This window comes from Fistularia commersonii, chromosome 30 (genome assembly GCF_037954325.1).
Source record: "Fistularia commersonii isolate RoL2024-O1a breed Wild chromosome 30, RoL_Fcom_v1.0, whole genome shotgun sequence".
Lineage (NCBI taxonomy): Eukaryota > Metazoa > Chordata > Actinopteri > Syngnathiformes > Fistulariidae > Fistularia > Fistularia commersonii.
The window spans coordinates 821,047-841,615 of record NC_141313.1 but is presented as its reverse complement, the minus strand read 5'-3'; the positions used below and the strand labels follow the sequence as shown (position 1 = coordinate 841,615).

General features: G+C 51.6%; 4 protein-coding genes and 1 long non-coding RNA gene across 12 annotated transcripts; 2 read left to right on the top strand and 3 right to left on the bottom strand.

The window, feature by feature from the left end:
• Positions 1 to 3,283: 3,283 nt before the first annotated feature.
• Positions 3,284 to 5,124, bottom strand: smim13 (small integral membrane protein 13). The gene is made up of 2 exons (XM_086178076.1): positions 4,701 to 5,124; positions 3,284 to 4,070 (listed from the first exon to the last, which is right to left on the bottom strand). Exons 1-2 carry the CDS (start codon positions 4,774 to 4,776, stop codon positions 3,880 to 3,882), a joined length of 267 nt encoding a protein of 88 aa, XP_086034202.1. The 5' UTR covers positions 4,777 to 5,124; the 3' UTR covers positions 3,284 to 3,879.
• Positions 5,125 to 6,562: 1,438 nt separating this feature from the next.
• On the bottom strand, positions 6,563 to 11,843 carry zc3h12ab (zinc finger CCCH-type containing 12Ab). 7 transcript variants are annotated; one of them, XM_086177914.1, is made up of 9 exons: positions 11,608 to 11,843; positions 11,491 to 11,535; positions 11,184 to 11,374; positions 10,736 to 10,845; positions 9,315 to 9,774; positions 8,213 to 8,352; positions 7,862 to 8,096; positions 7,696 to 7,796; positions 6,563 to 7,632 (listed from the first exon to the last, which is right to left on the bottom strand). In XM_086177914.1, exons 5-9 carry the CDS (start codon positions 9,650 to 9,652, stop codon positions 6,893 to 6,895), a joined length of 1,554 nt encoding a protein of 517 aa, XP_086034040.1. In that variant the 5' UTR covers positions 9,653 to 9,774; positions 10,736 to 10,845; positions 11,184 to 11,374; positions 11,491 to 11,535; positions 11,608 to 11,843; the 3' UTR covers positions 6,563 to 6,892. The 7 variants fall into 7 exon arrangements, with proteins under 7 accessions (XP_086034040.1, XP_086034039.1, XP_086034037.1 ...); XM_086177913.1 differs by lacking the exon at positions 10,736 to 10,845 and having other exon boundaries at positions 11,175 to 11,374; XM_086177911.1 differs by lacking the exon at positions 10,736 to 10,845.
• Positions 11,844 to 11,935: 92 nt separating this feature from the next.
• Positions 11,936 to 15,795, top strand: oscp1a (organic solute carrier partner 1a). The gene is made up of 11 exons (XM_086177919.1): positions 11,936 to 12,197; positions 12,286 to 12,315; positions 12,743 to 12,897; positions 13,022 to 13,189; positions 13,264 to 13,344; positions 13,419 to 13,522; positions 14,353 to 14,481; positions 14,571 to 14,628; positions 15,321 to 15,460; positions 15,533 to 15,593; positions 15,664 to 15,795. The coding sequence occupies exons 1-11, from the start codon at positions 12,086 to 12,088 to the stop codon at positions 15,793 to 15,795; spliced, it is 1,170 nt and encodes a 389-aa protein (XP_086034045.1). The 5' UTR covers positions 11,936 to 12,085.
• Positions 15,796 to 16,274: 479 nt separating this feature from the next.
• Positions 16,275 to 17,724, top strand: lsm10 (LSM10, U7 small nuclear RNA associated). Of its 2 annotated transcripts, XM_086177921.1 has the most exons (2): positions 16,275 to 16,394; positions 16,988 to 17,722. In XM_086177921.1, the coding sequence occupies exons 1-2, from the start codon at positions 16,328 to 16,330 to the stop codon at positions 17,419 to 17,421; spliced, it is 501 nt and encodes a 166-aa protein (XP_086034047.1). In that variant the 5' UTR covers positions 16,275 to 16,327; the 3' UTR covers positions 17,422 to 17,722. The 2 variants fall into 2 exon arrangements, with proteins under 2 accessions (XP_086034047.1, XP_086034048.1); XM_086177922.1 differs by lacking the exon at positions 16,275 to 16,394 and having other exon boundaries at positions 17,005 to 17,724.
• Positions 17,725 to 17,962: 238 nt separating this feature from the next.
• Positions 17,963 to 19,913, bottom strand: LOC147215967 (uncharacterized). The gene is made up of 3 exons (XR_015109136.1): positions 19,609 to 19,913; positions 19,366 to 19,416; positions 17,963 to 18,027 (listed from the first exon to the last, which is right to left on the bottom strand). It is a non-coding gene; the product is annotated as an uncharacterized LOC147215967 (long non-coding RNA).
• Positions 19,914 to 20,569: the final 656 nt, after the last annotated feature.

Sequence of the window (20,569 nt, the reverse complement as noted above, 5' to 3'; positions counted from 1 at the left end):
CCTGATTTAAAAACACGTAGCAAAACCGACGTTAACGGATTAATCGCATTTTAACGGGGAAATGAATCCAATATACCAGCAAGCTGAGTCACGATACCAGAACCAGGTCAAGGTATCGGCGTGAACGTGGAAACAAGAGGAGAGAATCAGGTTCTTACCAGACATGCAGGAAGGGTGGAGGATCATCTGAGCTAACCTGGAGGTCAGCATGCTCAGGGAATGCTGCCTCGGATGTCCCGTGATGCTCCGCTCTCCTTCCTGGCAGACGTATCTTCTCTGATTGGTCAGCTTCCCAGGGGGCGTGGCTTGATCCACCGCAGCGTCTCACCAGACGTCCGCCGTTGCTTTTCGCTTTGTGAATATTAAAGCTATTTTTGTATCAGCTGTTAGCATGTAGCTAGCACGTAGCGGTTCTTACCCGGCAGAAGGTCGCCCACGCCGAGCCGGGATCCGTCCGGGGTTCGTGCAGGGTTTCCTCGCCGCCGTCTCCGAGCGCTCGCTCTGGGTGGAACGAAGGTGTTCTGAAGATCATCTCAGGGTTTGGTCCAGACCGGCTGCTCTGCACGGAAAGGGTCAGGAGATCTGAAAGTAGCCTGTTAGCAGGAGCTAGCCGTGTCTGCTGAAGTAAATAAACAAAGGTCCCGCCTGAGCTTCGGAGTCCAACATGGCTGCCGTTTATCTTCTCCCTGCCTTCCTTCTGTGTTTGGACGTGATCCTGGAGACGATGGGATTTCAGGAGGCCAGAGGAGAAAAACAGCTCCTGGCCGGTGTCTCCAAGGCAGGAGGCGCAACGGAGGAATCAATGAGTTATTTTGGTCTTGGCAGCTCAGACCGAACCCACAGGCCAGGCGTGTGTGTGTGTGTGAGTGTGTGTGTGTGAGTGTGTGTGTGTGTGTGTGTTTTGCCAGAGGCAGCGAGCCAAACATCTCTGATGGCCTTCTGCAGCTCGCAACAGTTTCACAGCTCTGCAAGGGGCAACACAAACACACACACCAACCATCTCACACACTCCAGGTGAGACGAGAGGTGACGAGGTAGATGTCCTACAGCAGCAGGGCTGTCTACGTGTGTGTGTGTGTGTGTGTGTGTGTGTGTGTGTGTGTGTGTGTGTGTGCGTGCTCTGGAGAAGCAGAAGCAGAGGCTATGTCATTTCCGTGGTTCACCACAATCATTTCCTGAAAAGTATTTGCAGGCTCTGAAATTACAGCGTGTGCGGAGCAACTCCTCTAGCAGCTCCTCCTCCAGCATCTCCTCCTCCAGCAGGCCAATAAACTGTTACTAATCACACACACACACACACACACACACACACACACACATACACATGCATACATACATGCAGACACCTCAGATGGAGTGTGAGCAGTTGTTGTTTCACACATCCTGCGTGTTTTCAGCTTTGAGATTCTCAGAGGCGGGGAAGATAAGAAGAAGACAGGCTGGCGAGCTGCAGCAGGAAGTGGAGGGAACTCTGCTGAAGGTCGAAGATAAATAGAAGACTTAAAAATATCCGGTCGGTAATCGATAAGCGTGTTTTCAAAGGTGGTCAGGAGCAGCGGGGAGAGCCAGACCTGTGCAGCGGCGCAACAGCGCCCCCTTGTGGTCACAAGGCGAACTGCAGCTGCAGCAGCCACACGTCTGAACGTCGGTCCTTCAGAGAAAACATGTTGCTATTTTTTATACATTCATCATCTGCAACAATGAAAGCGTTCATTCACTCCTTCATACAAAGTGTTGACTAATAACCTTTCATGGTTTGAATGAGAGGGTGAATAGTTACACGTTAGAATAGTGGTATGTCTCTATATGTGTATACAGGGCTGTCTCAGAAAATTAGAATATTGTGATAAAGTTCTTTATCTTCTGTAATGCAATTAGAAAAACAAAAATTACTTTTTCATGATATTCTAATATTTTGAGATAGAATTTTTGAGTTTTCTTAAGATGTAAGCCATAATCAGCTATCTTAAAATAATAAAAGGCTTGCAATATTTCAGTTGATTTGTAATGATTCCAGAATGTATGACATTTTTGTTTTTGTAACTGCATTACAGAAGATAAAGAACTTTATCACAATATTCTAATTTTCTGAGACAGTCCTGTATATTATAAGCAGCTACATAAAAACAATAAAATCTTTCAACATATCTTAGTTTGTATAAAATTGTAAAAAAAAACAACAAAAAAAAACATTGCTGTGTACGTGCCAACGCTGTCTGGGTAGTGATGTTACGAAGTTGACCTTTGGCTCGAACCCGTTGCTTTTACCCCGCGGGGCAAAAACGTCATCTCTGCAACCCGAGAGAGGAGGAGCGAGGAGGAGAACGCTGGAGGCAGAAGTCCAGATGAGCTTCTGATTGAAGATGAAGAAAGACGTGAAGAGGCAAGAGCTGACAGAAGTCGCCGTTGCTAAGCTAATGGTGTCTGTTGAAGGAGCTCCACTTTTTGTCATCCGATGTTCACCGCGCTGACGGACCGGGTGACTCGTCCGCCGTCGGCTTCCTCCCTGATGGTGCTGCTCTTTCCTCCTCAGATGTTCCTTCTGACGTCTTCTCAGGAGAACATCCGGCGTCTCCAGCCCGTGGCGTTTCTTCCAGCGGGGGTCGCTCGTTTCCTGAGGACCTTTTGTCTGCTGGTCAAAGACGACTGTAGACGCGGCGTTTGGCTTTAGCGTCCGTTTAAAACTACCAGCAGCCGTGAGCTCTTTCAGCAGCTTAGCTTAGCTTAGCTTGGCTAAATATGTCAAAACATCCGGAGAGAAGCAGCGAGAAAACGGACGAAATCTCAAGGAAGTTGTCCCTTGGAAAGCTATGTAGCTTAGCATCAGTCCCTTTGCTTCTCTTGGACTGGAAATGGCACCCAAAAGCAACAAAATGTTGCATTATTAGCATTTAGACCAAAGTTAATGCTAGCAGAAAGCCATAATCAACACGAGCAACCTGTACAGGCCATCAACCAAGCATGTATTGCCCAAGTGAAACAATGGCAGCGCCCTTGGATTTAAATGTTATAAATTATGATTTTTAAATAAAGAACTCTTTGTGATTCTTAACCAAGATTCCTGAATGAAATAAGCAGTAATGTGCATTTATGCGAATTGGTCTTTTGAGTGAGCTTGTTGACATTCTAACCGCGCTGTGTGTTGCTGCTCCCTGGTGGACATTTGTGAACACACACCCTGCAGACATCTTGATCCTGCAGGATCTCCTCATGTGAGGGAGGAGATCCACTCCAGGTGGACGCAAAGATCAGATCTCACACACAAACAGACACCTGCCGTGGATCCGTGTGGAAGTCTGTGTTTATTGGAAGCAGCAGAAGGTCTGGGACGGCGGGCCTGAAAGGGGAAAGTGGTACCTAAATGTTGACTGACAGGCAGATTGGGTTCAGCTCCTGGTAGAAAACCAAAGGAGCGCACGCTACAGAGAAGAGGTCACGTGACCGACCATCTACACAGGCACTGGTCTAATCAGAGGCACGAGCAGCGGCGTGCACACACGCTTCCCCTGCTGCTCCAGGACGCCGGCTAGCGATGGCGACGGCGCCGTCGAAGCTCCGCCCACTTCCCCTGACTCAAGGAAGGACCGGAGGGGGAGGGACGAGAAAGAAAAATAACAACTGGAGTGGAGTTCGGTGATTTTTCGTCTTCCCTTCATCTCCGTCCTCCTCCTCCCTCATGGGTTATAATGGACATTAAATGTCATAAAGTAGGAAATGACAACATTAATATTCCTTCCATTGCACTTTGTCAGTGTTTAAAGTAAATAGACGTCAGTTGGAAAAGTCAGTTTGTGGTGAGAAGCTCCAGGACCAGGAGGGGGGGGTGTCAGTGTGTGTGTGAGGAACATCTCGGCGCACACAGGGGTGGGTGGGGGTCATCTAGGAGGCGCTGTCCGGGAAGGAGACCCTTTGGCGCGCCGTCCGAGGCCGGTTCCTCGCCGGGACGCTGGCGGCTCTGTCGTCCTTGACCTCGGACGGCGTGGTCTCGGCCTGCGGCGTGGAGGCGTCGCCTACCAGCTCGCGCAGGAACTTGAACTTGGACAGGAAGAGCTGCCAGACAACGTACCACCCTGGAGAGGGGCAGAGAAAGGCTTTACTAACTACGGCTCCACATCCTGCCGCGAAAACCCGAACGACAGCGCTGTCGCTTCGGGACGTCGCGGCTCCTGTTGAACATCATGTCAGCCGTTAGCGCGTAGCTGTCAGAGCTACGGAAGCCGTAGTGTTAGATCTCTGGTGCTTCGCGCCTTCGAATATCGCACTCTTCTTCCCTCTCCTTCCGTTTTGGGCCGACCGGTCGAGGCAGAAGGCCGCCCACACTGAGCGGGGATCGCCGCTTTCTTCATTCAGCATTTAATTGAGAACCTCACTGTATCCTGCTGGCTTGGTAGCAGGAATCAGTGAGAGCTGGAAACATTGATAACACAAGAAAAGCTGGAGATCCCAAACAAAGGCTGGCCCAGGAAGTAGTCGGTTCCCCTGCTGGGTTCTTGGTAGGAGGGTCCAGGAGTTAGTCGGTACCTTTTCAGGGTTTTGCGAAGTAGGTGAAGGACAACACACACACACACACGCTATAAATGGCAGCCTAACTGAAATATAACCCGAGTGACTTTTCTGCAGAGGGTTTGAAACCCAACCGCGGGTCGGAGGTGAATCCGAGGCCGACCACCGGGCAGCCCTTCTCGGACCGGAGGACTCACCGAACAGCATGAAGCTCAGGGCGCACAGCAGCGTGGACACGATGACCAGCAGGGTGAGACCCACACTCTGCCACATCTTGGAGGTTCCTCGGCTCTCCGCCGGTTTCGGTTCGGCTCGGCTCGGTCAGTCGACACGCCGGGACGGGGAGCCCGGACGGCGGCGCATCGCACTCTCACCCGCCGGCTCGGTTGCTAGCGGCTAGCGTGCGGCTAGCTAGGCGTCTGGTGGTCCGTCGGGGCTGGAACGGGTTTCCTCCGGATCTACCGGCCGCCCCCTCGGACTCAGAAACACCGAACACACGCAGGGGGCGCGGGTTAGATCCCCCCCGGGTCTCGTCGCATCGCCAGAACCGGGACTCGCCGGCCGTGGAGCCGCTGCGCCAACTGGGTTAGGACGCGATCAACGTCAAGAAACACGCCGTCTGCGCATGCGCGGAGTTCGCCGGACTTCTGGGAATTGTAGTTTATTCACACGTCGATTCACTCCCAGACCTCCGGGTGATGTGGTTTATTTAAGTCGGATGTTTGTTTTTTTTTTGCGTTCTACTTATTTTGGACCTTGAGTTAAAATATTTACTTGCACTTATTTCCTCTAAATGACCACTAGCAGTTAAAATAAACTGGAAATGACCTTGAAAACAGTGGAGTAAACTAAAAACGAACTGTGTGTGACCTCCTCTTCCTCAGCGATGACCCCGTCTTCTCCCACAGCTGTCCTCCATCCGAGCAGCAGGTGGCGTCGCTCCCCCGACTCTTCACGGGTCACCGGCTGAACCCAGAAGCAGCGCGGCCTCGGGTCGTCTTCATGGAACAAAGGGCGTTAACGTTGTCAAGGTGGGGCGTTTGCTGTCGTCCTGACGTTGAGCGGCAGGTTTAGCTCACATTCCTGAGGTCGCCCTCACCTTTTCAAACAGCCGGCCGGGGATTTGCATATTGTGCGGCGGCGGCGGCAGCGCAGACATGACTCATGAAGGCATCCTGAGCATGTGCCTGGAAACACCAAGGAGTTTCTGCACTCTGGACCAAACGCTGTTTGACGCTCAACAACAACACGATGTCAGCGGGACGGAGAGGAAATCCCACCATTTTCAAACTGAGCAAAACGCAAGGAGCTTCTTCTTCTTCTTCACATATCTAAACAGCAGGTTCCTTGTGTGTGTGTGTGTGTGTGTGTGAGTGAGTGCGTGCGTGCGTGCGTGTGTGTGTGTGTGTGTGTGTGTGTGTGTGTGTGTGAGGGAGAGACTAAAGATCAGGCATCATCACTGGTTCTGACATTGGATTTTCCATGGAGCCTTTTCAAGATGACTTGTGCAGACATGACTCAAGAGATGCACAGAACATTGAGTCCACACACACACACACACACACACACACAAGACAGAAGATTAATGATGGGTGTAGAGGTGTTTAGTACACTGAGTTCACACAAACATTCACACACACACACACACACACACACACACACACACACACACACACACACACACACACAGACATGACTGAAGCTGAGTGACAGGTACAGAGACGCTTAGTGCAATCAGTTCACACACACAAACACACAAATAACAAAGCCTGAATGACAGGTAGAGACACTTAGTTCACTGATTTCCTCTATACACACACACAACGAATTACAGAAAGACACACACACACACACACACACACACACACACACATGACAAAGCCTGAATGACAGGTGGAGAGAAAGTCACAGAATACACAAATACACACACACACATAGAAAGACACAAACACACACAAAATGACAGAAACATAGGCATGCACACAGACACAACACACACACACACACACACACACACACACACACAGTTCCATCCCTGCAAAGACCGAGCAGGAGACTATCAGTTTAAATACCTCTTTATTCATTCAGTCACATGGTTGCTGCTTGATGAGGTCTCCTGCCGCTGGACTGTCAGTGATTCTTCCATGTGGACCGAAGCTCCGTTCCAACTCTGTCCAAAGTCTAACCGGGACGCTGGACAGACGCCTCGTACTACACTGGCCACTGGGGCCGCCTCTGAACCGACCAAATATTGGGGAACCATCACCGTGACAACCACGCCGCGGCAACGGGTCGTTGCGGTCCAGAGGTGACGGTGAGGTTGTTGCGGGCGGGGCGGCTGCGACCGAACCTCATACGTTCTTTGCCCAAAGGCGGCGGTTCTCCGGCGTCACCTGCGGTTCTGACTCCGCAGCATCAGGATCTCCTCGGCCAGGACCTGGGGGTCGGTCTCGTGGGGGCGCCTCTCCATGGCGGCGTCCACCAGCTGGCCGTTGAAGATGGCCTTCAGCTTCTTCCTCAGTGCCTCTTTCTCCTTGCCGCCGGCGTGGGGTTCGGGCCATCCTGGCGGGGGTTCGGACCGATATCGGGCCTGGTGGGCGGCGCCGGCGGGCTGGATGAAGGTGCGGCCTGTACCCGGGTAGGAGGTGACGCCGGAGGTGAGAAGAAGGTTGTGGGCGGCGCCCGGGTAGGAGCTGACGGCGGAGGTGAGAAGAAGGTTGTGGGCGGCGCCCGGGTAGGAGCTGACGGCGGAGGTGAGAAGAAGGTTGTGGGCGGCGCCCGCGGGCCAGGGGTGAGAGTTAAAGCTCTGCTGGCAGCCACCGGACGGCGAGAGGCTCAGAGGTTGACCCTCCTCGGACCAGAACCCCGAGTCCGGCTCCTTGGGCTTCTGCGGGGACCCGGAACCGACCTTCTCCTTCCTGGACGAGCTCCTTCTGCCCGGAGGAGCCGCCTTGGTCTGAGCGGCGCTTTCAGCCCGGAGGTCCTTCTCCCGGCCCAGGGTCAGCTTCCTGGCCAGGTCCTCCACCAGGAGGCTCTGGGTGCGGCCGGGGGACGCCTGCCTCCGAGCCGGACCCTTCTCCCGTTCGGGGTGAAGGAACCTGCACTTGAGGCCGAAGGTGCATTTTTTCCCTGAGGATTAGGGAGGAGGTATGAAGACCGGCGCCCGACAGAGCGTGAGGATTCTTCTCCTACCGTAAGGGCACGGCTGCCTCCGCGGGCTCTTCGGGCATCTCCTCAGGAAGTTCTCCAGGGTGGGGCCGTGGCGACCCAGAGGGTCCTCAGGAGGCATGAACCTGCGGCAGAACATCCAGGTCGGTCCGGAAGAGGAGCGGGCCGGGCCTGCGGCGGTTTCACCCACTTGTCGTCGGCGAAGGAGAACATCAGGAGCCTCTCCTCGATGAAGCGCTTCCACTCGGGCCGGCTCAGCTGGAGGTCGCGGTACATGTCGTTGGACACCACGATCCCGTCGGATTCGTAGGCCAGCTGGACGATGAAGATGTCATCGTTGCAGACCACCCGCTTTCCCCCGACGCGTCTGGACGGCGTGAACACCAGCAGCTTCTTCTTCTCCAGCTCTCGCAGGATCCGCTGGTCTGGAGAATCGCACCGAGACATCCGATCGTTCACGCGTCTGGACAATGCCGGGTCTCCAAAGCCGGTCGGAGAGATGAACCGTCCGTTGAAACGATCACAGAAGGTAAAGGCCGACCTGCGATGGGAACGTCGGGCCGAGGCTGCTCCTTCCTCCACGACGGCACGAACACCGTGATCTTAGAGTGGCCTCGCTGCAGGAAGAAGTTCACCGCCAGCTGGATGCCCCGGCAGGAGAAGACCTCCTTGTTCCCGTGGCTGGATGGATGGATGACAGGACGAGTGGATGAACGGACTTGGGAAAGGAATGAATGGATGAATGAATGAGCCAATGGATGGTTAAATTAGAAAATCAATGCATAATGAATAAAACCAGTAGCTGCCAGGATCAAGCACAAGGTCCTGACCCTGGCCTTCAAAACCACTTCAGGAACAGGTCCAGCATATCTGAACCAAATGATAAGACCTCATGTTCCCGGCAGAGAGCTGCGTTCCTCTAATACAAACCTACTAGCAGGACCTTCTGCTCGCTCGAAGCGATCTCAGGCAAAACCGTTCTCAGTTCTACTACCTCAGTGGTGGAACAAACTTCCGGAAGCAACAAGACTAGCATCATCTCTCTCAACCTTCAAGAAACAGGTCAAAACTTTTCTCTTTCAGTTAGGCTATGCAGTGTGTGTGTGTGTGCGTTTGTGTACGTCTTTGTCAAAAAAAAAAACAAAAAAAAAACTCACTAACCCAAACTTACTGCTCTGTATATTTCCTGTGCATCTTGTATTTGCAAGTGTATTTGCAGTCTCTATGTCCTCCATTGTAAGTCGCTTTGGATAAAAGCGTCTGCCAAATGCAATGTAATGTAAAATGATGAATGAATGGATGAAATTGGAAAATGAATGGGTGAGTGAATGTAAATCCACACTTTGACATTCATTTCCAGCACTAGAAAGATCTCTCCACCGGTAGGCTTGCACAGCTCGCTGGCAGCGTCATGAAAGAAGACGCTTGGCGAGGACAAAATGCAGCCGGGCCAGTTCTTACTGATGCGAGTCCTCTGAAGGTAGCGAGGGATTTGCATACTGGAGCTCAGAGTACACGGTGTACGTGCACGGGCGTGCCCGGCCGCATGGTGAGGAAGCCTCCACGCTCGGTAAGGACTTTTGAACCTCCGGTCCCGGGCGCATCCTGACAACCCAGGTCTGCGGGACCTCCCGGATCCTCACCTCATCGCCACGTTGCTGCCGTCTATCACGATTGGCCTCAGAGCGCCGTCCTCCTCGCGCAGCTCCTCCCCGCTCGGAGATGTGACGGGCGACTCGGGGGTGGCGGGCCGAGACCCGCCCGGCGGCGGCGGGGCCGACACGGCGGCGACGGGTCCCCGCGGGGGCTCGCTGCCGGGCCCCGTCCTGATCAGCTCCCCGAGGAGCTTGTCGGTGTCCGTTTCGGGGCCGAACTTGAGCAGGACGTCGTGGACCTGCGCCGTGGAGTAGCCCAACTTGTGGAAGAATTCCAGGTGGGGGGCCGGGTCCTCCGGGGGGGGGCGGCACCCGCCCGCCTTCATCTGGAAAAGGCGGAGGGACCATCCATCTGGTGGAGGAATCTCAGGGTCGGGGATTTAACGCCACAAACAAATCGAGAGTCTTCTCTTCTTCCTCAAAGCGTCTGGGTCTCGGTCCGCAGGTGCTGGGGATTGTGGGACACAAATGAACGTCACATTGTGGGGAAGCAGAGAATGAAGCGGGAACCCGACCGGGACCAAAATATTACTTCCAACACACATATTTTCCATTTCTTCCTCAGTTCAGTTGGATCTGACACATCCAAGATGCCAGCTGCCATCGGTCCAGCAGACTTTGGACAGGACAGCTGCCTTTATTTTTTATTTATGTCACTCAAATTATAGCTAAACATATCAAAAAAGGATTATTTAATGGCATAACGGCATTAGGAAGAGAATTCAGATCCCAACTCGCAAATGTTACAACCATATTTTTATCCAATAAACATGAGGTTGATAAAGCGGTCAAGTGTATAGAAACCTTTTCAAAAGTATCACGACTAAAAATGAATTAAAATGAGTCGGTATTATTCCCACTTAAAGAACGCAACCTGTCACAGATAAATGGTAACTGTCACAGGTAACTGATATGGTAACTGATAAATGTCACAGATAAATGGGCCAGTGGCGCCCTGAGGCTGCACGTTTTGAAAGATTAAATAATAGCCTTAAAATAAAATGTCTGACAAAACTGATCCATGAAGAAGATAATATTTGGAATACTTTCCTTAAATTCATTTTAATTCATTTGAAGGATTCAACTTCTGATTAAAATGTGATCATAATCCTGATAAATTACCGGTGAAATTAGCTCATTTTCCCAAGCAGGCTCTGGCATGGCTGGCATATAAATCTTGGATGTGTCCAAATGAATTAGTTTGGGAATAAATACTGCAAATACCCTGTTTTAATATCTTAAATTTGCCGTCACTGTCAATCACCAGAGGAGCCGGTGCTTTCTTTATTGATACGAGAGTCATAAATGTCGGTGTTTCTGTCGCTGCTTGTTTTCGGTGAGCTTTTGGGGTTGCTGGGAATGATGTGGGTGTGGTTCAGGAAGTAATGAATTCTGTTTGTTTTTTTTACCTGGAGTGGAGCAGGAACAGTTGGTTGTATTGCAGACTCGCGTGGCCGTGGCTAACAACAGCTATCCTTCGTTAAACTGACGTCGAAGCGTCACCCGGGTGTTTCCACGACTAAAACACTACAACTATGTTAGATTCATTTCCGTAGACCGCAAACATCAATTGTAAAATAAACTTGTGTCTTCTCTGCTGTTGATTAGATTATTCTAGTCATTATACAAATAAACTAGAAAGAAACAACAGGTTTGTTTCTCTGCAGTCCAGACACATGCTACTTCATTCAAACTGTTTTGAATGAAATAGCATTTTTACAATTTTGGATACTTTAACTTATAACCGTATTGACTTGATTCCAGTGGCTCAAGCACTACTTGACAAAAGCACTTAGCACGCGTGTACTAAAGTAAAGTGTACTAAAGTAAAAGCACACGTGTACTCACTAACTTTACCGTCTGCTGTAAATCACCGTCCGAGTCTTTTGCTGACACTGTGATAAAGTTGTTTCCCTCCAGATCCCCGACCTGCGGCTCGTCCGCTCGTCCTGCGCCCGCCGACTCAGGCCACACCGCCGCCGCGCCGAGGAGGGCGGGCTCTCAGCCAATCAGTGGGCGTGTTGGCCGCCGCCGCCTCCCTCCAACTGCTGCGAGAAAAGTAAATAAATAGATGTCCATGGAGAGACGAGTATTCTGTGGACTCCTTTGATAGTCGTTGGAAGGGGTTTTGTGTTGATTTATGCCAAATCTTTTGTGGACTCACCTGGACTCTGCGGGTTCAGCTCCTCAAGGCGAGAACATGGACGTTCTGCAAGGAAAGTGCACACAGTATTGTGACCAGTACTGCAGTACTGAGTCATAAAAGTATTTTCTGAAGTACCTATTTTACTGTTTATTTGCCTCTGGCGCCCCCTGCTGGCCATCGGAGAGAAGGCAACACTTCCTGTTTGAGAAGGTCTTCTTCTTCTTCTTCTTCGCCAGGGGTTGCCGGTCTTTGGTCACATGCTTAGAAGGTGTGGCGGCTCCTGTGGTTTTTCTTCAGGTTCCCATGAGGATGTCACGTCCCGCTGTGATTGCCAGGCGTCCAGATAGGGCAGCAGACACTCAGGGCCGCTGTGATTGGCCGTCCTGATCCCCCGGCCAATGGGCTCGTCCGTGAACGTCGCTGATCCTCTTCCTGGCCACCTGTTGCATCTTATCCAGGGAGGTGATCTGCAGAAATCTTCTTGGCTCAAAGCAGGGGACCCTCAGGTGATACCGGGCGGAACGATGACGGCGGTCTGATTTCCAGGAGGATCAGCTGGTTCTCAGGGTTCTTTGCCGGAGTTCTCGCCGTGGAACTCCAAATCTCCAGAGGAATGTCTGCAAGAACTCTCCCCCTGGTTTTCATTAACCTGGGCGGGGAGATGCTCTACATCCTGGACCAACGCCTGCGGGCCATCAACACGTCCGAGGACAACTCGGAGAAAGGTACCCGTCAGATCCCGGCCGCCCCCCTCGGAAGCTCCTTCCCCTCCGGCCGAACATCTCACGCTGTGTTTTCTGCCACCGCCTGCAGGAGTCTGGTCCGAGTACGACCGCAAAAGAGGTATCGGCTTCACTCTCTTCGTCACATCCCGTTTCCCCACCTTCTCCCTCCCCCGGGTCCGACCTATCTGTGAGATCTCCAGGACCTGGACGGAGGACACCACCTCCTGGCCCTCACAGTCCAAGGACATGCAGGAGGCTCACTGGAGACACTGATTTGCCCAGACGTGTGGATCGTTGTTTGTCTCCATGTGTAGATGAGAGGGTGAATGGTTGAACGTCTGTAGATGCTCTGTGAATGGATGATGTCGCTCTGTGACCTGGGAATGGTTGTCTCTATATGATGCCCTGTGATTGGTCCAGGGTGCACCCGCCTTTCATCCAATCACAGCTCAGGTAGCCCCCCTCCCCTGTGACCGTGACGGCGAGATGAACGGTGTAGATATCTAATGGACGATTACTGTGCCACGTCCCTTGTCCATCTTCAGTCATGGGTGACATCGTGGGGACGCTGTTCAGTAAGACCTTCATGGACGAGCTCCTCAAACCCCAGCAGATGTACTCGCATCGCACCATGAGGACGGTGCTGACCCGGCTGGTCCACGCTTCCATCATGAGGCTGAACCCGGCCAGCATGAACAAGGTGGGTAGCAGACCCATGGAGAACCACGCTGTAGAAGAAGTCGCCCTCGAGGCTTTATCTGAGCGTCGGTACCCGGCGAGATCTTCTCCACCTCAGCGTTGGGTTTGATCCTTCTGTGAAACAGCTCTACGATCTGATGGTCATGGCCTTCAAGTACCAGGTCCTCCTGTGTCCGCGGCCCAGGGACCTGCTGCTCATCTCCTACAACCACATCGACTCCATCCGTGACTTCGTCAAGGAGATCCCTGCCGTGTTGAACCAGGTGGATGAAACGCACAGGAAGGTCATGGAGGTAAACCAGAGACGGCCGTGGATCTTCTGTCCATCTCCTTCCACGTATGTGACCTCCTCCTCTCTTCGGCGAAGGTCTACTCCTCCCTGACGGACGGTGAATTCCAGCTCCTCCGGCAAACTCTGCTGATATTCTTCCAGGACGTCCATGTTCGTGTGAGTCTCCCGCGCCACGTGAGATCATCCAGGCAGAAGTTCTTCTCCAGACGGTCCTCGCGTTCCCTCCGTAGGTGTCGCTCTTCCTGAAGAACCAAATCCAGAATCCCAACGGGCGTTTCGTGCTGCCGACCTCGGGCCCCGTTCCCCAGGGGACCCACGTCCCCGGACTCATCAGGTCTGCAGAACTGCCGCTCTCTTCCTGGAATAACAAATATCTACAAGATGTTCCAATTCAAAAATGAGAAAAACAAGCAGATTAGCATTAGCATGTTGCTTAGCACGTGTCTGTTAGCATGAAAATCGAACTCCAAACTCTGAACTAAACTGAGTCCGTGGAGGTTCTCAGTCATCCAGGCAACTCGACTAGGTTACGATGGCTTCGCTCATGCAAACGGACGAGTTAATCGGCAGAAACTAAATGGTTGTTGCGCTAACGGAGGTGTCGTTAGGTGGGAACAAAGGTACAACTTTTGGAGATTTATCTGGATTAGATGAAACCAAACTTCTCAGAACATGAAGCAAGGGAGTGAAACCTGTCGGATCACGTGGACCGAGGCTCATGTGGAAGTTACCTGGGGCCGGTTCTGGTGGTGGATCTTTCAAGGTCTTTTAAGATCCACCACCAGTCCATGTGATCCAACAGGTTCCACTCCTCTGTTTCACATTGCGATCCAGGTAAATCCCCAAAAGTTGTACCTTCGTCCCGACCGAACGACACCCGCGATAGCATGACAACCACCTTCCCCAAGTGTCTGCTGATTACCTCTCCATTTGCATAACAAGCCACGGTAACCTGGACGCGCCCACAACTCTGGCAGATATATTCGTAAACTCCCCGCGGGCCGTGAGAACCGGGGAAGCCTCTCGGTTAAGGGGCGACAGTCTTTACGTCAGGAAATACAAGTCCTGTTACCACGGCAAGAAGATCTTGGCAAGAACTCGAAACAACGGTGGGTACGGTGCAGAGGGTCTGCTGTGACGTCGACCACGCCTTCGTCTCTGCAGGAGTCTGGACGGCAAAGGGCGGGAGGTCCGGCGAGGGGAGTTCCCCTCAGGAGGGAGCTACAGCGGCCCCGTGGAGGAGGGATCCTTCGCACTGCGGGGGGCCAGAGTCACCCTTCTGGGGAGGAACATGTACTGCACCCTCATCCATGCTGCGCCCATGCAGAGGCCTCCACTTGTAGCTAACTCCCTACGCCTCTGCTGTGTCTCCCCCCTGAAAGGTACATCGTGAACCACCTGGAGGAGACGCAGATGTCCGGGGCTCCCCCTCCGAAGGTGGTATGACTCCAAGCGCTTATACATGGGAACACTTACTGAGTGAGGTTTTGTAAGGATGGATCGCAGACCCGTTGCAGTTCAACAGGACCCAAATACAAGGAGACAAACCTCACTCGTTTATGCAAAGTCTCCACTGCTCTCTAGTGGAAGACAGCAGGCAGAACTAGAGGTTGCAGAGATGAAGATGTTGAGGTTCTCTTTGGGAGTGACCAGGATGGAGAGGATCAGGAATGAGTCTATCAGAGGAACAGCACATGTTAGATGTTTTGGAGAGAAGGTCAGAGAAGCCAGACTGAGATGGTTGGGTCATGGACAGAGGAGGGATAGAGAATATATTGGTAGACGGATGCTGGAATTGGAGCTGCCAGGCGAGAGGTCTGGAGGAAGACCAAAGAGAAGATTTATGGACGTCGTGAGAGAAGATATGAAGGTAGTTGGTGTGAGAGAGGAGGATCCAGAGAAAAGGGTGAGATGGAGAAAGTTGACTCGCTGTGGCGACACCTGAAGGGAAAAGCCGAAAGAAGAAGAAGACCATGGCAACATAAAGAAGGTACAGGAAGCATTGATGATGGAAAATCTCAGACTGAGGGAGCAGAGCGAAGTTTCACAGTGCTTTCTTTCATTTACCTCCTGTAAAGACCATCTCTGTCTTCACCAGAACCTCAGTGGTTCCCCTTCATGTTCTCCCACAGCCAGATGACACTCCCAACCTTCTGGCCAAGGAGGAGCTGAACCTTCTGGCCCGCCTGATGGGGGAGCTCGGGGAGACGTCCAGCTCAGAGAGCCACTTCCACATCAACCTTCTGGCTGAGGACCAAGACGAGGAGGAGGCGTGAGTCCTGAGCCTGCGGTGACGCTCAGCCGTCTCCGTTGCCTGCTGTGACAGACCACTGTTCTTCTGCAGAGGAGCTTCAGGTGGAGCTGAGGGCACCTCCTTCGGAGTCATCACCATCCAAGCCCTGCAGGTACTCACCCGTTTTCTGAAGATCTACTGAGTCCATCCAGACGGAGTCAAAGGTGTTTGTGTCGGTGCAGGATAGAGGTGCCGCCTCTCAGCTGGCCCAGATCGCTGGGCTCTTCACCGAAGAAGAAGAAGGAGAAGAAGCGGCCGGGGAACCTGGGGGAACCAAGGGGGACGACCTGCTGGCCATGATGGACGACCTGTGACTTCTGGCGAGGGGGAAGTCACGCGCTTGTTAATAGTAGCTTCTGGAAATGTTCCTCCCAGAAGGCTGGAGGACCAGCCTGCATCTCATTAAAGTCCTTCGTCCGGTTTCTAATGTTGGACTCCTTCTTCTCCACGAGGTGAACTTCTCTCGGAGACGCTTTGAACCCGGTCTCCATGTTCTCCCTATGTCTGCCTGGGGTTCCTCAGGGTTCCTCCCACAGTCCAAGAACATGCAGGAGGTCCACCGAAGACCCTGCGTGAACCTCACCTCTCAGCCAATCACAGCAGGGATGGGCTGTAGCAGCAAAAGGATGGAAAATATAGTATAGTACGATAATTATTATGATAAATTGGTGGCGTAATCTCCTTCGCGGCCAGCAGGGGGCGCCATCGCGGTTTGCTCCCCGGTTAGGATGACGCGCTCTGACGTCATCACACTGCACTTCCGGTATTGCGCCGCTCACGTCTTCTGCTCCCGCGGCTCTGCGGACGGACCGGAGTCCTCCTGGAAGCTGGTGAGCGGACGAGGAGATGCTCCACGGGAGGAGAAGGTCGCGTGATCGACGAGCGCTTCTTTACGGGTTGAAACCAACCGGAAGTGACGAGAAGCGCCGCTGACCACGTGTATTTTACTTTGTGATACTGAATCGTTGCAGTGTTAGTACTCAGTGCGGTGGATTCTGCCCTGCACCTCCACCGGGTGGACGCTGGACCATGATGACTGAGATGTTTCCTTCAGACCACCTCGGTTTGAATGTGAAGGCCGAAGTTTTTACTTTGAAGGAGGAAGCTTTTAAAGTAAAAGCCAGAACTTTTGAATTGTAGGATGAAGCTGGGTGACCAAAGTTCTTCATTTAGAGGCCAAAACTTTAAATTTGAATTTTGAAACTTTTGATTTGTAGCCCAGAGCTTTTAGTTCGGTGGCCGAAACTTTTAATCTGAATTTTGAAACTTTAAATTTGGGGCTGAAGCTCTGAGTTTGGAAGCCGAGGTCTTTGATACGCATTTTGAAACTTTGGATTTGTTGCCTGAAGCTTTTGATTTGTTTGAAGCTCTTGGATTATAGACCAGAGCTTTTAATTTAAAGGCTGAGGTTTTGAATTTAGAGGCCCGAGCATCAAACTCCAACCAGATTCTCTCGCACCACCTGGAAGAACTGAAATCTTCTTCTCACCGTTAATGTTGCGACAGGTCTTCCTGGTCTTCCCATGGAGCCCGAGGAGGCCGAGGAGCCCGAGGCCACGTCCTCAGGCCCGGTGGACGTGGTCAACTCCATCCGTGAGCGGACCATCGCGGAGAACAGCATGGTGGTTCTCCTGCAGGGCCTGCAGGGGGAGGTGACCACCGTGGACCTGAGGGACGAGAGCACGGCGCGGGGCCGCGTGGTCAACGTGGACGCCTTCATGAACGTGCGCATGGAGGACGTCGTGTTCCGTGACCGGCGTGGACGTCTCAGCCGGCTGAGGGACCTCTTCATCACCGGGAGGAACGTGCGCTACGTCCACATCCCCGACCACGTGGACATCATGACGACCATCCAGGGTCAGCTGGCCAAGTTCCGGCGCGTACGCAACTTCGGCAGGGACGGCGGCGGCAGGAAGGAGTTTCCCCGGAAGACCAGGTGAGACGAGTCTGTTTGAACCTCGTGGAGCCTCGGCTGCCTTTCGCCCGGTCTTCAGCTTCAGGAGGAGAAGCTGGAGAAGATCGGCAGGACTATCGTTAGTATTCTGGGTATTTTTACTGCTTTCTGCCCCGACCCTTAAGTCCTAAGGACGACCGTTCTCTCCAGCCTCCAGCTTAAGTTCTCAAGCCGAGGTTCGACAGAGGTTTCAAACATCTCGCCTGGTTTTCTGGGATTTTTTCTGTAAATACCCTTCTATTCTGTTTTACTGAAAAAAAAAAACTTCCAATAAAACTGACCTTGGGTTGAAATGTTTCTACTCTGGAGATGTTTGTTCACTGAAGAACAAGTGAATGACAAACAAGCCTCAAGGAGACCCTTTGAAATGTAGCTCCTCAGGTCCTGAAAGGACCAGATGAAGCAAGTTCTTGAACGATGGAGCCGCTGAGCTGCGTTGCTCTGGAAGGGAAGGAGGATCCAGTGGTCCAGAGCCGGACCAGGGCAGAAGCTTGCAGACAGTGGACCCCAGTCCAGACTGGAAGGAGGTGCCACTCAACCCCACGCCCAGATGGTAACCGGAGATGCTACTGGTGGTCTGGAGGAGCTCAGGCTGCAGGCAGTGAGAAGACAAGGAGGCCACAGTGTGAAGATGATGATAGCTGACGCTGAAATACTGCCTAATCTGAGATGAGTGTTGTTGTAAGATGATCCGAGATGACAGGGGAGGCAGGCGAGAGTCTGCCTCCCCTGTCATCTTGAAAAATAAATAACGAATAATGATTAACATTTTATTTCAATATTTTTGCCTGCTCGGTTATAAATGTATTGTACTGTACGCCTCCAAACAGTTTCTTTGGTAAAAATCACTGAATTACACATTTCCCCATCAAATCCAGGGTGGAAACCCTCACCTCTGTGCGCACACTGCTTTTTTTCTCCGCACATCACCAATAAATTGTTTTTACAAAGACTCCTTATATTCTTAAATACACCATGATGTTCTGCAGCCTGTGTGATGTCCTTCATGTCGGTCAGCGACGTGCGGTCATCATTACAAACAAATGATAGAAAATAAATTTGTCAATATTTGTCCACTGATCTGTGATAGAAACGTTATTGTATTATTCCAATAGTTCCAGTTTGTACACACCTATACTATATAGCCTCACATCCCACAGTCCGGGTCATGTATTTCCCGTGTGTGTTGAACATGTCAATCTTGCACATCTGACAAAACACTGGTGGAAAAGCAGGAGGGGAGGCAGCCAGGACCTCTGCCTCACTGAAGCACATTCTGCTAGTCTTCTTCTTCATGTATGACAAAGTATTGTGGGTAATATGATAGCGAAAAAAACAGTCAAGTGCGCCGCATCAGTCCGTTTGCTTCTATAATTTTACCTTGACAGCAAAAATGGAAGATTTATGTAAATATATATAAGTTTAACTTCTCAAAACTGGAAGTGATAGATAATGGAAGATCCATGCCAGAGCGAAAAAAAATAGCTTCAATAATCTATTGAGACAAAGAGACTTTTTAAAACCAAAAGAAGATAACTTTTACACCAAAGTCATAGAGATGTTTGTCTGGAAGGATGGGCGAATGGATTTCAGTATAAACTGCTATATAGTCCACAACAAAATTTAAATTAAATGTTCAACCGTGGCCAAATATGTACCTTACCTATGTGTGTCTAAAGAATGCAGATAAGAGACATAAAGCATAACCTGTAGACATGTGTAGACATGCACATACATGTAGAATGATGAATTTCTGCTTCTCTGTTGAATTCTTCTACAGTATTTGCAGATCTGACTTTGAAAGAGTCAGTGCCTCCTCAGCCACGAACCTCACCGCACGTCACTGATGTAGCTGTGTGACAAATTTATTCTCGCTGATGGGACAATAAGAGAGAAGTCAGGAGGTGAGGCAGACAGTGCAGTGCCTCACCTGAAGGGGGCGCATGGAAGCTGGACGGTGCTTGTTGCTTCGATCTTCTTTCTGTATGCGATATAGAACAAAACAAGAGGGTTAAAAGAAAGTAAGAGGGTCTTTGATACCAAAGTCTAAAAAAGAATCATTGAATGAAACAAAGTTTAAAAGAAAATCAAGGATTTGATGAACTGAAATAAAAGCGCCAGAATTTAAAGTTTAGAAAACAATTTAAAGGTTTAACTGAGGGTAATGACTGACGTTGCCGTGATGGAGATGGTCCGGGGTGTCGGCGCAGATACCAGCATGCTCTTCATCACCGGACACGAGGGAGAGCGTCAGTCACGAGCGGCCCCGGGGAAAACAAACATCTCGCCTGGGATTGTGGAGGAATCTGGGAAAGGGGGGGTTGGTCGTCCTGGCGGGCTGACGAAGGGTGACGGAGTGCGCCGGGCGAAGAGGAAGAGGAGCGGCGGGTAATTGCGGCCCGAGTGTTTTTTCGGGACATGTTTTTCCCCTGACTGTCTGCGTGGAGACGGAGCTCGGGGAGCGGCGGGATGACGGCAGGCCACATAATGAGCGCTCACCGCCCTGTAAAACACACAACACACACACTTCACTGAGAATAGCACTTTACAGCCACCGGCCCACAGAAACAATGTAAATATACGGCAGCCAGGGGTATTGTCTCACACACACACACACACACATACACACAGCAGAGAACATCAGGGAGCGTGGAGGTGCTTCAGCGCTGTTCCTGAAGGAGATGGAGGAGGTCCGATGATGTTCATTCATTCATTGCCCTGCGCAGCGAGCTGGAGCCTATCTCTGCTGGCATTGGACAAGACGTCCAACCATTCACTCTCTCATGTAGGGTCTCCAGTGAACCTCCTGGGTTTGGACCGTGGGAGGAACCCAGAGGACCCTGAGGAACCCCGTGCAGACATGTGGAGAACATGGAGGTTCCACACAGAATGTAACCAGGGACATTCTGGCTTTGAGGGTGTGGTTCTCACACCTGCTCCAGGAGATCTGATGTGGATGTCGGGGATCTCTATCATCCACAGAACGCCACGGTCAGGTCTGAGATCTCAGACCTGGACTCAGTGACCCAGCGAGGGAGAACCTGTGCAGGTTCTTCGTCCTCCGGGTCAGATTTTATAGTGGCATCTGGACTTGGTTTCTCTTCTTGAAGATGTTCCTCCTTCATCAAGAGTGG